This window comes from Cherax quadricarinatus, chromosome 1, assembly GCF_038502225.1.
Source record: "Cherax quadricarinatus isolate ZL_2023a chromosome 1, ASM3850222v1, whole genome shotgun sequence".
Classification (NCBI taxonomy): Eukaryota; Metazoa; Arthropoda; class Malacostraca; order Decapoda; family Parastacidae; genus Cherax; species Cherax quadricarinatus.
Window position 1 is genome coordinate 90,958,904 of NC_091292.1, and position 17,658 is coordinate 90,976,561.

General features: G+C 38.5%; 1 protein-coding gene across 4 annotated transcripts in view; it reads left to right on the forward strand.

Annotated features, from left to right (window-relative positions):
- vir (VIR_N domain-containing protein) overlaps positions 1-17,658 on the forward strand; it is a 195,245-nt gene that overhangs the window by 67,286 nt on the left and 110,301 nt on the right. For all 4 annotated transcript variants that reach the window (XM_070083923.1, XM_070083912.1, XM_070083931.1 and 1 more), the window contains 4 exons: positions 3,963-4,045; positions 16,672-16,829; positions 17,193-17,337; positions 17,526-17,651. In XM_070083923.1, coding sequence (XP_069940024.1) covers positions 3,963-4,045; positions 16,672-16,829; positions 17,193-17,337; positions 17,526-17,651 — 512 coding nt within the window. The remainder of the gene's footprint in view (positions 1-3,962; positions 4,046-16,671; positions 16,830-17,192; positions 17,338-17,525; positions 17,652-17,658) is intronic.

Consider the following 17,658-nt stretch of genomic DNA (forward strand, 5'->3'; position numbering starts at 1 on the left):
TATACAGGTCTCCCTCCACATTAGTGAGGAATAGGGGATCAGGAACCTCGCGAATGTTGAAAAATCACAAATGTTTGGTGCACAAACATATTGTAGGGAAATATAATAATAGCATTTACTTAGCCTAACAATACTGCTTCCTTAACTTATTGAACCATGAACAATCATAAAACACATGAAAACATCGTAAAATGTTGTACTAGTGCCAGCCCTTTGGTAAAGAAGGTGAGAAAGACTATAGAATTCAAGAAAGAACTTGTTGCAAAGTACCAAAGTGGAGGAGGAAGAGAGAGGGAAGAATGTGCTTTCTTCAGTGATTCTATGATATGTACTACTGTACTAAAGCAGCACGAGTCGATAAAAGCTATAGCACCAGCCAGCGATAAAGTGTAGCATTAACAGTGTAGCAAGTAAGTTAAGTGATTAATCAATAGAAAAAGGACAGCACGAACCTAACTCCTCCAGTGTTGTTGGAGTTATATAGGGCAACTGACAACACTGCCATCTCTAGTCTCTACCACCTCCACTATGTAAGGCTTATGTTCCCAGTGGCCCTTATACACCCAGCAACAACAGCACAGCAACACTTATGACATACTTAATGACATATTTTATTCTTTCTAGAGTAATGTCATGTTTCTATGTTATTAATATTATTTATTATGTCATATTAGATGAATTGTGATAGATTAATAAGCCATAGAGTTGATATTCGTGTCATATTGAAGGACTATCTTGTCCTATCTCCAAACAAACTTTGCCATTGCCACAATTCCTAACATACTTAATGACATTTTATTCATTCTAGAGTATGTCATGTTTCTGTGCTATTAATATTGTTTATTATGTCATATTAGATGAATTGTGATAGATAATATATAATAAGCCAAAGAGTTGATATTAGTGTCATATTGAAGGACTATCTTGTCCTATCTCCAAACAAACTCTGCTACTGCCACAGTTCCTAACATATGTAATGACATATTTTAAATATGATTGGGCATCTGGGAATTCGTGAATGTTCAAAGCCCGCGAAAGTGGACAATGTAAATGTTGAGGGAGACCTGTACTGTATATCTAAAACTCCAAGGCTAAATAATATTGCATGGTAGTTCTATAAGAAAACAATGACATATATACAAACTATCACTTAAGATTTTTGTGCTTTTTAAGGGGGTATTCATTATAAAGAATACATCATATTTTGTATATATTTTGTATAAATGGAGAGTTAGAGGTATTGGGAAGATGGAGGGAATATTTTGAGGAATTGTTAAATGTTGATGAAGATAGGGAAGCTGTGATTTCGTGTAAAGGGCAAGGAGGAATAACATCTTGTAGGAGTGAGGAAGAGCCAGTTGTGAGTGTGGGGGAAGTTCGTGAGGCAGTAGGTAAAATGAAAGGGGATTGATGGGATAAAGATAGAAATGTTAAAAGCAGGTGGGGATATAGTTTTGGAGTGGTTGGTGCAATTATTTAATAAATGTATGGAAGAGGGTAAGGTACCTAGGGATTGGCAGAGAGCATGCATAGTTCCTTTGTACAAAGGCAAAGGGGACAAAAGAGAGTGCAAAAATTATAGGGGGATAAGTCTGTTGAGTATACCTGGTAAAGTGTATGGTAGAGTTATTATTGAAAAAATTAAGAGTAAGACGGAGAATAGGATAGCAGATGAACAAGGAGGCTTTAGGAAAGGTAGGGGGTGTGTGGACCAGGTGTTTACAGTGAAACATATAAGTGAACAGTATTTAGATAAGGCTAAAGAGGTCTTTGTGGCATTTATGGATTTGGAAAAGGCATATGACAGGGTGGATAGGGGGGCAATGTGGCAGATGTTGCAGGTGTATGGTGTAGGAGGTAGGTTACTGAAAGCAGTGAAGAGTTTTTACGAGGATAGTGAGGCTCAAGTTAGAGTATGTAGGAAAGAGGGAAATTATTTCCCAGTAAAAGTAGGCCTTAGACAAGGATGTGTGATGTCACCGTGGTTGTTTAATATATTTATAGATGGGGTTGTAAGAGAAGTAAATGCGATGGTCTTCGCAAAAGGCGTGGAGTTAAAAGATAAAGAATCATACATAAAGTGGGAGTTGTCACAGTTGCTCTTTGCTGATGACACTGTGCTCTTGGGAGATTCTGAAGAGAAGTTGCAGAGATTGGTGGATGAATTTGGTAGGGTGTGCAAAAGAAGAAAATTAAAAGTGAATACAGGAAAGAGTAAGGTAATGAGGATAACAAAAAGATTAGGTGATGAAAGATTGGATATCAGATTGGAGGGAGAGAGTATGGAGGAGGTGAATGTATTCAGATATTTGGGAGTGGACATGTCAGCAGATGGGTCTATGAAAGATGAGGTGAATCATAGAATTGATGAGGGGAAAAGGGTGAGTGGTGCACTTAGGAGTCTGTGGAGACAAAGAACTTTGTCCTTGGAGGCAAAGAGGGGAATGTATGAGAGTATAGTTTTACCAACGCTCTTATATGGGTGTGAAGCATGGGTGATGAATGTTGCAGCGAGGAGAAGGCTGGAGGCAGTGGAGATGTCATGTCTGAGGGCAATGTGTGGTGTGAATATAATGCAGAGACTTCGTAGTTTGGAAGTTAGGAGGAGGTGCGGGATTACCAAAACTGTTGTCCAGAGGGCTGAGGAAGGGTTGTTGAGGTTGTTCGGACATGTAGAGAGAATGGAGCGAAACAGAGTGACTTCAAGAGTGTATCAGTCTGTAGTGGAAGGAAGGCGGGGTAGGGGTCGGCCTAGGAAAGGTTGGAGGAAGGGGGTAAAGGAGGTTTTGTGTGTGAGGGGCTTGGACTTCTAGCAGGCATGCGTGAGCGTGTTTGATAGGAGTGAATGGAGACAAATGGTTTTTAATACTTGACGTGCTGTTGGAGTGTGAGCAAAGTAACATTTATGAAGGGGTTCAGGGAAACTGGCAGGCCGGACTTGAGTCCTGGAGATGGGAAGTACAGTGCCTGCACTCTGAAGGAGAGATGTTAATGTTGCAGTTTAAAAACTGTAGTGTAAAGCACCCTTCTGGCAAGACAGTGATGGAGTGAATGATGGTGAAAGTTTTTCTTTTTCGGGCCACCCTGCCTTGGCAGGAATCGGCCAGTGTGATTAAAAAAAAAAATCACTTCTCTTTATTTTGAGAGTAATATACTGTGCCAAACCCTTTATAGGCATGGTTTCAGAATGCGTAGTTTTGACTGTGCACAATTATTGTTTTGGTTACACCCTTTGAAATCACAGTGGAGAATCTCATTTAACAATTTTGACTTTGTGGAACCATAACTTTTGTTCATGATGTGACTTGATCATTCCAGGTACATTCAATGTAGCTAATGATCCATTGGTTTCAGGCACAAGATTTTCTTGTGTCCATTGTACTTTACATTTTGTCTCATCAAACAACTGGTCGAGGCAACCAATTAGGATCATCCAGCTTTCAAATACCTGTTAGGAAAACTTCCCATACTAAGTGAAGCCAAAAGTAATGAAGGTTTATTTGTTGGTCCATAACTCTGCCAGTTTATGACTGATAGTGATTTTCAGTTGGCAATAAATGTTTGGAGTTAGTGGCTTGGCATTCATTCACAAACATCTGTAATGGGGTTCCTTGGCAGACAATATTATATATTATCCATCTAGTTTGATAGTCAATATTGTCTACTATCCATCTAGTTTGATTGAAAATATTGTGTATTATCCATCTACTTTGGAAATCAGTGTTGTCTTTGCCCATCTAGCTTGGTTAACAATACTGCCCACTATCCATCTAGTCTGGTTGTCAATCTCAAAAATTAACTGCTGGGCCTGTCAGTCAGCTTTATCAACATAGCATCACTATTGTCCACTGTTGTGTAACATTTGAAAATATTGTCTTGTTTCATTTTTTTTTTTAACTTGTACTGTATTCTCACCTCCCTCCCTCAAACATTTGTTTGCTATTTTTGAACTGTTTTAACAGATATACTGAGTATTTTGTGTGACTGGGTTGATGTCGGGCTGGACTTTGAGAGAGCTCTTGGTCAAGAACAACCAGTATACAAGGTATGTACTGGGTAGTGTGTTTATTTTTATAATTTTTTCATCATTTACTTTTCAGTGTAATTATACTTTTTTTATAATTTGCATTTGAATTTTATATACACTTTTAATGTTATATACAGTATTTAGATAAAGGTAGGGAAGTTTTTATTGCATTTATGGATTTAGAAAAGGCATATGATATAGTGGATAGAGGAGCAATGTGGCAGATGTTGCAAGTATATGGAATAGGAGGTAAGTTACTAAATGCTGTTAAGAGTTTTTATGAGGATAGTGAGGCTCAGGTTAGGGTGTGTAGAAGAGAGGGAGACTACTTCCCGGTAAAAGTAGGTCTTAGACAGGGATGTGTAATGTCACCATGGTTGTTTAATATATTTATAGATGGGGTTGTAAAAGAAGTAAATGCTAGGGTGTTCGGGAGATGGGTGGGATTAAATTATGGGGAATCAAATTCAAAATGGGAATTGACACAGTTACTTTTTGCTGATGATACTGTGCTTATGGGAGATTCTAAAGAAAAATTGCAAAGGTTAGTGGATGAGTTTGGGAATGTGTGTAAAGGTAGAAAGTTGAAAGTGAACATAGAAAAGAGCAAGGTGATGAGGGTATCAAATGATTTAGATAAAGAAAAATTGGATATCAAATTGGGGAGGAGGAGTATGGAAGAAGTGAATGTTTTCAGATACCTGGGAGTTGACGTGTCGGCGGATGGATATATGAAGGATGAGGTTAATCACAGAATTGATGAGGGAAAAAAGGTGAGTGGTGCGTTGAGGTATATGTGGAGTCAAAAAACGCTATCTATGGAGGCAAAGAAGGGAATGTATGAAAGTATAGTGGTACCAACACTCTTATATGGATGTGAAGCTTGGGTGGTAAATGCAGCAGCGAGGAGACGGTTGGAGGCAGTGGAGATGTCCTGTCTAAGGGCAATGTGTGGTGTAAATATTATGCAGAAAATTCGGAATGTGGAAATTAGGAGAAGGTGTGGAGTTAATAAAAGTATTAGTCAGAGGGCAGAAGAGGGGTTGTTGAGGTGGTTTGGTCATTTAGAGAGAATGGATCAAAGTAGAATGACATGGAAAGCATATGAATCTATAGGGGAAGGAAGGCAGGGTAGGGGTCATCCTCAAAAGGGTTGGAGAGAGTGGGTAAAGGAGGTTTTGTGGGCGAGGGGCTTGGACTTCCAGCAAGCATGCGTGAGCGTGTTAGATAGGAGTGAATGGAGACGAATGATACTTGTGACCTGACGATCTGTTGGAGTGTGAGCAGGGTAATATTTAGTGAAGGGATTCAGGGAAACCAGTTATTTTCATATAGTCGGACTTGAGTCCTGGAAATGGGAAGTACAATGCCTGCACTTTAAAGGAGGGGTTTGGGATATTGTCAGTTTGGAGGGATATGTTGTGTATCTTTATATGTATATACTTCTAAACTGCTGTATTCTGAGCACCTCTGCAAAAACAGTGATAATGTGTGAGTGTGGTGAAAGTGTTGAATGATGATGAAAGTATTTTCTTTTTGGGGATTTTCTTTCTTTTTTGGGTCACCCTGCCTCGGTGGGAGACGACCGACTTGTTGAAAAAAAAAAAAAATTTCCTACAGGTTTTCTTCTTATTTTTAGTAATCTATACAGGAGAAGGGGTTACTAGCCCATTGCTTCCAGCATTTTAGTCGGCTTTTACAGCATGCATGGCTTACAGAGGAAAGATTCTTATTGCACTTCCCCATGGAGATTTTTTTTTTCAACGCTTCGGCCGTCTCTCACCAAGGCAGGGTGACCCAAAAAGAAAGAAAATCTCCAAAAAGAAAATACTTTCATCATCATTCAGCACTTTCACCTCACTCATATATAATCACTGTTTTTGCAGAGGCACCCAGATACAACAGTTTAGAAGTATATACAAGTACCATCCAACTTACGACCGAGCTTGGTTCCGACCAACTGGTCGTAAGTCAAAATGGACGTAAGTCGAACCTTTGAAAATTGCTGACATACTGGGTAGAGCATAATGTCAAACCTTTGCTATATAAACTACCTACATAGTACTGTAATGTAATGTACAGTCATTATTTAATGTACTTTTTTTTTTTTTTTTTTTTTCAACAAGTCGGCCGTCTCCCACCGATATGTTTTAATCATTTACTTACTCTATATTATGTATACATGGTAGTGAACTGTATTGTAAATTTTCATTCTCATACAGTGTCGTATGTTACTGTTATTTTTAAGTACAGTGATCCCTCGTTTTTCGTAACTAATCCGTTCCTGGAGGAGCTACTATAAACGAAATTTACGATTTGCGAATCAATTTTCCCCATAAGAAATAATGTAAATACAATTAATCCGTTCCTGACACCCAGAAGTATTAAAACAAAAAAAAATTTACATGAAATATACATATAGTACATAAACAATAAAATGGGAAATGATGAATGAAACATTAACAGCATAACACTTACCTTTATTGGAGATTCTTCTTAGTGTATGGGAGACTGGAGGAGGAGAGAGATTAGATTGTTTACAGTTTGGAAGGGGAATCCCCTTCCAGCAACACCTCAGGTAGCAATTGCTTCTCTGGGGTTGCTTCTCTTCTCTGTTTCTTAATGCCACTAGGACCACCTTGAGAGTCACTCTAGTCCTGTCTCGCAAAGTAACTGGAGAGAGCTCTGTTTCTGGCGTCTCTTTAACACTTCCTTAAAATGGCCCAAGACTTTGTCACTGTACATATTTCTCACCTTCTTTACCACAGGCTTGGCACTAGGAGCTTTCTTTGGAGCCATGGTAGCTTATTTAGTAATTGCAAGCACTAAAATAAGTGGAATATTATGAAATATTTCATAGGAGCACTTGAGGGAACCTTCATTCACTGGTAAACAATGCAATACTGGCTGGGTAGGGAGGCCGCCCCGGCTCACACCGTGCGTACGCGTCCCGGACGAACTACTATTCGCGAGTCAACCTATGAAAAGCGAGTCCATGTTTATACGAAAATACCCCTATGATTGACGAAATTTACGATTGCCGAGAACTACGAAAAGCGAGGGACCACTGTACAGTGGACCCTCGGGTAACGATTTTAATCCGTTCTAGAGAGCTTGTCTGAGACCGATTTTATCGTTAGCCGAATTAATTTTCCCCATAAGAAATATGTAATGGAAATCCAATTAATCCATTCCAGACACCCAAAAGTATTAAAAATTTTTTTTTTTCACAGAATATACAATTTCTACATAGAAAACAATGAGACATGAATAAATACCTTTATTGAAGATTTATTGATGACTGATGAGATGGGAGGAGGGGAGATGATGGAGGTGTATTATTGTTTGGAAGGGGAATCCCCTTCCTTACGGACTTTAGGTAGCAAGTGCTTTTCCGGGGTTACTTCCCTTCTTTGTTTTTTAATGCCACTGGGAACAACTTGACAACCACTGGACCTCTGTCACACCAAAAATCTGTCCATAGAGCTCGGCTTCTGGCGTTCCTTTAAGATTTCCCTCGAAAGCGTCACAACATTGTCATTGCAAAAGTCACAAGTGTGGCTTGCAATAGCTATGTCAGGGTGATGTTCATCCATAAAGGCTTGCACCTTTGTCCACATTGTACAAATGTCACTAATCGTTGAAGAAGGCAACTTCCTTCATTTCTCTCTCCCCTACTCTGAAGCAATTTCCTCAGCTGTGGTCTCTTGCTGTTGCAGATGGTCTTGCAGCTCATCAGTGGTTAGTTTTTCATCGTCGCTCTCCACCAACTCTTCCACATCCTCACCACTACCTATAAGGTTTATGCAAATAAGGATACTGAAGTGATCTTTCCAAAACTCTCTTGGAGTCAATTCAGTGTCTGAGGTCACTTCAAGCACTCTTGAAACACTGCTTTGGCATACAGTTTTTTGAAATTTGAAATGACCTGCTCGCCCATCAGCTGGAGGAGAGGAGTGGTGTTAGGAGGCAAAAACTTTACTTTAATAAAACTCAGCTCCCCCACAATTTGCTCTTGCAAGTCTGGAGGATGAGCAGAAGCATTGTCTAATTTTTTTTTTTTTTCAACAAGTCGGCCGTCTCCCACCGAGGCAGGGTGACCCAAAAAAGAAAGAAAATCCCCTAAAAGAAAATACATTCATCATCATTCAACACTTTCACCACACTCACACATTATCACTGTTTTTGCAGAAGTGCTCGGAATACAACAGTTTAGAAGCATATACGTATAAAGATATACAACAAATCCCTCCAAACTGCCAATATCCCAAACCCCTCCTTTAAAGTGCAGGCATTGTACTTCCCATTTCCAGGACTTAAGTCTGACTATATGAAAATAACCGGTTTCCCTGAATCCCTTCACTAAATATTACCCTGCTCACACTCCAACAGATCGTCAGGTCCCAAGTATCATTCGTCTCCATTCACTCCTATCTAACACACTCACGCACGCTTGCTGGAAGTCCAAGCCCCTCGCCCATAAAACCTCCTTTACCCCCTCTCTCCAACCCTTTTGAGGTTGACCCCTACCCCTCCTTCCTTCCCCTATAGATTTATATGCTTTCCATGTCATTCTACTTTGATCCATTCTCTCTAAATGACCAAACCACCTCAACAACCCCTCTTCTGCCCTCTGACTAATACTTTTATTAACTCCACACCTTCTCCTAATTTCCACACTCCGAATTTTCTGCATAATATTTACACCACACACTGCCCTTAGACAGGACATCTCCACTGCCTCCAACCGTCTCCTCGCTGCTGCATTTACCACCCAAGCTTCACATCCATATAAGAGTGTTGGTACTACTATACTTTCATACATTCCCTTCTTTGCCTCCATAGATAACGTTTTTTGACTCCACATATACCTCAAAGCACCACTCACCTTTTTTCCCTCATCAATTCTATGATTAACCTCATCCTTCATAAATCCATCCGCCGACACGTCAACTCCCAAGTATCTGAAAACATTCACTTCTTCCATACTCCTCCTCCCCAATTTGATATCCAATTTTTCTTTATCTAAATCATTTGATACCCTCATCACTTTACTCTTTTCTATGTTCACTTTCAACTTCCTACCTTTACACACATTCCCAAACTCATCCACTAACCTTTGCAATTTTTCTTTAGAATCTCCCATAAGCACAGTATCATCAGCAAAAAGTAACTGTGTCAATTTTCATTTTGAATTTGATTCCCCATAATTTAATCCCTCCCCTCTCCCGAACACCCTAGCATTTACTTCTTTTACAACCCCATCTATAAATATATTAAACAACCATGGTGACATTACACATCCCTGTCTAAGACCTACTTTTACTGGGAAGTATTCTCCCTCTCGATTTCTACACACCCTAACCTGAGCCTCACTATCCTCATAAAAACTCTTAACAGCATTTAGTAACTTACCACCTATTCCATATACTTGCAACATCTGCCACATTGCTCCTCTATCCACTATATCATATGCCTTTTCTAAATCCATAAATGCAATAAAAACTTCCCAACCTTTATCTAAATACTGTTCACATATATGCTTCAATGATCTACACATCCCCTACCCACTCTAAAACCTCCTTGCTCTTCTGCAATCCTACATTCTGTCTTGCCTCTAATTCTTTCAATAATAACCCTACCATACACTTTCCCTGGTATACTCAGTATACTTATTCCTCTATAATTTTTACAATCTCTTTTGTCCCCCCCTCCCTTTATGTAAAGGAATTATGTATGCTGTCTGCCAATCCCTAGGTACCTTCCCCTCTTTCATACATTTATTAAACAAAAATACCAACCACTCCAACACTATATCCTTCCCTTCCCCCTGCTTTTAACATTTCTGTCATGATCCTGTCAGTTCCAGCTGCTTTACCCCCTTTCACTCTACGTAATGCCTCACACACCTTTCCCACACTCACAACCTGTTTTTCTTCACTCCTAAAAGATGGTATACCTCCCTGGCTAGTGCATGAAATTACCGCCTCCCTTTCTTCGTTGACATTTAAAAGTTCCTCAAAATATTCCTGCCATCTACCCAATACCTCCATCTCCCCATCTACTAACTCCCTTACTCTGCTTTTAACTGACAAATCCATTCGTTCCATAGGCTTTCTTAACTTCTTTATCTCACTCCAAATTTTTTTCTTATTTTCATCAAAATTTCTTGACAGTACCTATCCCACTCTATCATCTGCTCTTCTTTTACACTCTCTCACCACTGTCTTCACCTTTCTTTTACTCTCCATATACTCTGCTCTTCTTATAACACTTCTGCTTTGTAAAAACCTCTCCTAAGCTACCGTTTTCTCTTTTATCACACCCTTTACTTCATCATTCCACAAATCACTCCTCTTTCCTCTTACACCCACCCTCCTATAGCTACAAACTTCTGCCCCACATTCTAATACTGCATATTTAAAACTATTCGAACTCTTTTCAACCCCCCCCCCCCCACTACTCATACTTGCACTAGGCCACCTTTCAGCCAGTAGTTGCTTATATCTCACCCAAACTTCTTCCTCCCTTAGTTTATACACTTTCACCTCTTTCTTACTTGTTGTTGCCATTTTCCTTTTGTCCCATCTACCTCTTACTCTAACTGTAGCTACAACTAAATAATGATCCAATGTATCAGTTGCCCCTCTATAAACATGTACATCCTGAAGCCTACCTATCAACCTTTTATCAACCAATATATAATCTAACAAACTACTTTCATTACGTGCTGTATCGTACCTTATATATTTATTTATCCTGTTTTTCATAAAATATGTATTACTTATTACTAGACCTCTTTCTACTCATAGCTCAATTAAAGGCTCCCCATTTTCATTTACCCCTGGCACCCCAGATTTACCTACTACTCCCTCCACAACATTTTTACCCACTTTAGCATTGAAATCCCCAACCATAAGTACTCTCACACTTGATTCAAAACTCCCCACACATTCTCTCAATTCCCAAAACCTCTCTCTCTCCTCTACACTTCTCTCTTCTCCAGGTGCATATATGCTTACTATAACCCACTTTTCACATCCAACCTTTATTTTACTCCACATAATCCTTGAATTAATACATTTATAGTCGCTCTTCTCCTGCCATGGCTTATCCTTCAACATTATTGCTACTCCTTCTTTAGCTCTAACTCTTTTGAAACCCTTACCTAATCCTATTTACTTCTCTCCACTGAAACTCTCCCACCCTCTTCAGCTTTGTTTCACTTAAAGCCAGGACATCCAGCTTCTAATTCATAGCATCCACAATCATCTCTTTCTTATTATTCGCACAACATCCATGCACATTCAGACATCCCACTTTCACAATTTTCTTCTTTTTAGTAATCTGTACAGGAAAAGGGGTTACCAGCCCGTTGTTCCCGGAATCCTAGTTGACTTTTACAACATGCATGGCTTTCAGAGGAAAGATTCTTATTCCACTTCCCCATAGATATAAAAGGAAAAGTAGTAAGAACAAGAACTATTAAGATAAAATTTATGAGAACTCAGATGAGTGTGTATAAATAAACGTGTACATGTATGTGTAGTGTGACCTAAGTTTAAGTAGAAGTAGGAAGACGTACCTGTAATCTTGCATATTTATGAGACAGACAAAAGACACCAGCAATCCTACCATCATGTAAAGCAATTACAGGCACTCGTTGTACGCTCACTTGGCAGGACGGTAGTACCTCCCTGGGTGGTTGCTGTCTATCAACCTACTACCTATAATAATAATAATTTTTTTTTTTCAACAAGTCGGCCATCTCCCACCGAGGCAGGGTGACCCAAAAATGAAAGAAAATCCCCAAAAAGAAAATACATTCATCATCATTCAACACTTTCACCACACTCACACATTATCACTGCTTTTGCAGAGGTGCTCAGAATACAACAGTTTAGAAGCATATATGTATAAAGATACACAACATATCCCTCCAAACTGCCAATATCCCAAACCCCTCCTTTAAAGTGCAGGCATTGTACTTCCCATTTCCAGGACTCAAGTCCGACTATATGAAAATAACCGGTTTCCCTGAATCCCTTCACTAAATATTACCCTGCTCACATTCCAACAGATCGTCAGGTCCCAAGTATCATTCGTCTCCATTCACTCCTATCTAACACGCTCATGCACGCTTGCTGGAAATCCAAGCCCCTCGCCCACAAAACCTCCTTTACCCCCTCTTTCCAACCCTTTCGAGGACGACCCCTACCCCTCCTTCCTTCCCCTATAGATTTATATGCTTTCCATGTCATTCTACTTTGATCCATTCTCTCTAAATGACCAAACCACCTCAACAACCCCTCTTCTGCCCTCTGACTAATGCTTTTATTAACTCCACACCTTCTCCTAATTTCCACACTCCGAATTTTTTGCATAATATTTACACCACACATTGCCCTTAGACAGGACATCTCCACTGCCTCCAACTGTCTCCTCGCTGCTGCATTTACCACCCAAGCTTCACATCCATGTAAGAGTGTTGGTACTACTATACTTTCATACATTCCCTTCTTTGCCTCCATAGATAACGTTTTTTGACTCCACATATACCTCAACGCACCACTCACCTTTTTTCCCTCATCAATTCTATGATTAACCTCATCCTTCATAAATCCATCCGCCGACACGTCAACTCCCAAGTACAGTGGACCCCCGGTTAACGAACTTTTTTCATTCCAGTAGTATGTTCAGGTGCCAGTACTGACCGAATTTTTTCCCATAAGAAATATTGTGAAGTAGATTAGTCCATTTCAGACCCCCAAACATACACGTACAAACGCACTTACATAAATACACTTACATAATTGGTCGCATTTGGAGGTGATCGTTAAGCGGGGGTCCACTGTATCTGAAAACATTCACTTCTTCCATACTCCTCCTCCCCAATTTGATATCCAATTTTTCTTTATCTAAATCATTTGATACCCTCATCACCTTACTCTTTTCTATGTTCACTTTCAACTTTCTACCTTTACACGCATTCTCAAACTCATCCACTAGCCTTTGTAATTTTTCTTTAGAATCTCCCATAAGCACTGTATCATCAGCAAAAAGTAACTGTGTCAATTCCCATTTTGAATTTGATTCCTCATAATTTAATCCCTCTCCTCTCCCGAACACCCTAGCATTTACTTCTTTTACAACCCCATCTATAAATATATTAAACAACCATGGTGACATTACACATCCCTGTCTAAGACCTACTTTTACCGGGAAGTATTCTCCCTCTCTTCTACACACCCTAACCTGAACCTCACTATCCTCATAAAAGCTCTTTACAACATTTAGTAACTTACCACCTATTCCATATACTTGCAACATCTTCCACATTGCTCCTCTATCCACTCTATCATATGCCTTTTCTAAATCCATAAATGCAATAAAAACTTCCCTACATTTATCTAAATATTGTTCACATATATGCTTCAATGTAAACACTTGATCTACTATAATATATAATAATAATATTAAAATATAATATAATAATAGTGCTCACTCTTTTTTTTTTTTTTTTCAACAAACCGGCCGTATCCCACCAAAGCAGGATGGCCCAAAAAGGAAAATGGAAGTCTCTCTTTTTAAATTTATTAATTTATACAGGAGAAGAGGTTACTAGCCCCTTGCTCCTTGCATTTTAGTCGCTTCTTACAATATGCTTAGCTTACGGAGGAAGAATTCTGTTCCACTTCCCTATGGGGGGTAAGAGGAAATGAACAAGAACAAGAACTAGTAAGAAAATAGAAGAAAACCCAGAGGGGTGTGTATATATATATACTTGTACATGTATGTGTAGTGTGACTTAAGTGTAAGTAGAAATAGCAAGAAGTACCTGAAACCTTGCATGTTCGTGAGACAGAAAAATGGACACTTGCAATCCTACCATCATGTAGAACAATTACAGGCTTTCGTTTTACATTCACTTAGCAGGACAATAGTACCTCCCTGGGCGGTTGCTGTCTACCAGCCTACTACCTATAATAATAATAATTTTTTTTTTTTTTCAACGTTGGCCGCCTCCCACCGATATAATATAATAATAGTGTTCACTCATTATACTTACCTTAAAATATCTGTAGTCTTAATGTAGAGTGAGAGGCGAGTAAACAAGACTAAATGAATAAACGAGAGAGAGAACGAGAGTGTAGAAGGTTCACGAGTTTTGTAAAAAAACTATAGTTGTTGTTGTTGTTACCATCCCGGACACAAATGGTTTTTGTTCACTCTGTCAAGCCGACTGGAAAAACATCTCATATTTATGTTAATTTATATGTTTATGTGTTACATAGCATGTTTATTATATAATTTTGAAAAAAAAATCATAAATGGATTAAGCAAAATGTCTATACTATTAACATTTTATACACATTTAATGTTCCTCAGAGTGATTATTATTGTGTTATTTTTATCATTATTAATATGGCATCTTCAAGACCAATAACATTCTCTTAATGATTTTAATGTGTACCTACATGCCAGCACAGGCACAAGACGTGGAGTTTAAAGCAGTTAAGTTCGTATTTTATTCATTCTAGAGTGTATATCAGGTTTTTATGTTATTTATATTGTTTATATTGGCAGTATGGAGGGATATGTTGTGTGTCTTTATACATATATGCTTCTAAACTGTTGTATTCTGGGCACCTCTGCAAAAACAGTGATTATGTGTGAGTGAGGTTAAAGTGTTGAATGATGATGAAAGTATTTTCTTTTTGGGGATTTTCTTTCTCTTTGGGTCACCCTGCCTTGGTGGGAGATGGCTGACTTGTTAAAAAAAAAGAAAATTGTTTATTATGTCATATTAGATGAATTGTGATATATAAATAAGCCGTAGAGCTGATATTAGCATCATATTGAAGATGTGACGACTCTTGCTTCATGTGTAATACCTGTTGGTTCATGAGGGGCTCTCTGAGACAGAGAGACAAGCAGACAGAAAGACAGACACACACAGGAAGACATAAAGACAGATAAGCAGACAGACATACAAATACAGACACAGATACAGACAGATATACAGGCAGACAGATACAGACAGGTTTACTTGCAACAGTGAAAACAAATAAAGAGAGTTCGAGAGTAAGAGCCTTTCTTGCCACAATCTCCAGTGCAAGATTCAGATTTCCTCTTAGAGGCCATGGTGAAATTTACTGTCCAGTTAGTACAGTTAATACAGTATGATGCTGCTGATAGGGCAGGTAACTCAAACTCAGCCCACTGTTCCCGGCATCCTAGTTGACTTTTACAACACGCATGGCTTACGGAGGAAAGATTCTTATTCCACTTCCCCATGGATATAAAAGGAAAATCAATAAGAACAAGAACTATTAAGATAAAATCAAAGAAAACTAAGATGAGTGTGTATACATAAATGTGTACATGTATGTTTAGTGTGACCTAAGTGTAAGTAGAAGTAGCAAGACATACCTGAAATCTTGCATGTTTATGAGACAGAAAAAAGACTCCAGCAATCCTACCATCATGTAAAACAATTACAGGCTTTTGTTTCACACTCACTTGGCAGGACGGTAGTACCTCCCTGGGTTGTTGCTGTCTACCAACCTGCTACCAACAGAAAAAAAAAAAAGGCACTAGCACTCCTACCATCATGTGCAGGCACTGTACTTCCCATCTCCAGGACTTAAGACCAGCCTGCTGGTTTCCCTGAATCCCTTCATAAATGTTACCTTGCTCACACTCCAACAGCACGTCAAGTTCCATTGGTAAATGTACAGTTTTAAGGGCCTGTATATTCCAACCTCATATTTATATATCTTCTTTCTTTCTTTCAACGCACCAGCCGTATCCCACTGAGGTGGGGTGGCCCAAAAACAAAAACAAAAATTTCTCGTTTTAAATTTAGTAATATATACAGGAGAAGGGGTTACTAGCCCCTTGCTCCCAGCATTTTAGTCGCCTCTTACAACACGAATAGTTTACGGAGGAAGAATTCTGTTCCACTTCCCCATGGAGATAAGAGGAAATAAACAAGAGCAAGAACTAGAAAGAAAATAGAAGAAAACCCAGAGGGGTTTGTATATATATATGCTTGTACATGTATGTGTAGTGTGACCTAAGTGTAAGTAGAAGTAGCAAGACATACCTGAAATCTTGCATGTTTATGAGACAGACAAAAAACACCAGCAATCCTACCATCACGTAAAACAATTACAGGCTTTTGTTTTACGCTCACTTGGCAGGATGGTAGTACAATGTACCTCCCTGGGAGGTTGCTGTCTATCAGCCTACTACCTAGGATATTTATATATATTTTCTATATTTTCATATTTCTCCATGGGAGGAAGTGGAAAAGAATCTTTTCCCTGTAAGCCATGCCTACCACAGAAGGTGAATAATATGCCAGGAGCAAGGGGATAGTAATCCATTCTCCTGTATAAATTACTAAATGTAAAAAGAAGAAAAGCTTTATATTTTTTTCTTTTTTCGGGTCGCCCTGCCTTGGTGGGAGACGGCTGGTATGTTGAAAAAAACCATACTTATATCTTTTAATATTTATATATTTTGTGTGTTCAGTTAGATAAAACCTTCTATTATCACATTGCTCTATATTTCTATTGCTTTTATATCTATATATTGTGTGTATATACTGAAAATTAACTTATTGGCAACGTGTTCAGATTCGTCACATGAAGGCAGGGGTTCGTCTTGCACAACTTATGCTGCTGTGTTCCTGTGATGTGACGAGACTCTTTCTGAAACATAATATTATGGATAAACTTTACGATTTATATCATAAACCTCACATGGCACTCTCCATCAAGCTTCTGATTCTCAAGTATGTAATATTGAATAGTCTACACTGTTTTATTCTTGTTTTTTTATGGATATTTGTGGTTGTAATTATTTTAATGTTCCAGAACCTCAATTTATCACTATAATGTGAGCATTAATTGTATTGTTGTAAAACTTTATGGTATAGTTATGGATCAGTGGAAGTTTCATTATGTTTTCATTGCTGTATCAGTATGGCTGTGTGCATGGGATCTAGTATGGAAACATGGTGAATATATTTATGAAGCTAAGAAGAAAATTGAAGTACTTTATTTTATCCATTTTTTCTGAATTTAAATTGCCCTGTATATTTATTGTATCACTGAAAAACAGATGGCTTATCGAAGGCTATAATTTTTCTTCTCAGAACTATTGATGCTATCACTAGGACATCATTAGGACTTAAGTATTTTCTAGGAGAATCAGAAGAGTTACTTGGTGATAAAAAAGAAAAGAATGGGTATGAGCGTGTTTTAGAGATGCTGGCTGATGTTCCACAAACACGAGCTAAGGTATGTAGGAATACCAATCAAGACATGATAAATAGTGTTAAATACAGACTGAAGTTGATTCTGAATGAGTTCAGGAAATAATTAAAAAATTTACTATTTAATAATTAACTGAAAAATAAACTTGGAGAGTTTTCGTCATGTGAAACTAGAAGGTATATGAATTAACTAGTATAAGTAATATATTTCAGGTGGCCTTGTCTGGTATAATAAGAAAGGTACATGTGCTGGATGTGTGTCACCAGTTGAGTGAGAACACCAAGGCTCTTATCAGACACCTACCATCCATAGAAGAAGATGCAAAAGGCAAAGAAGAGGTAGGTT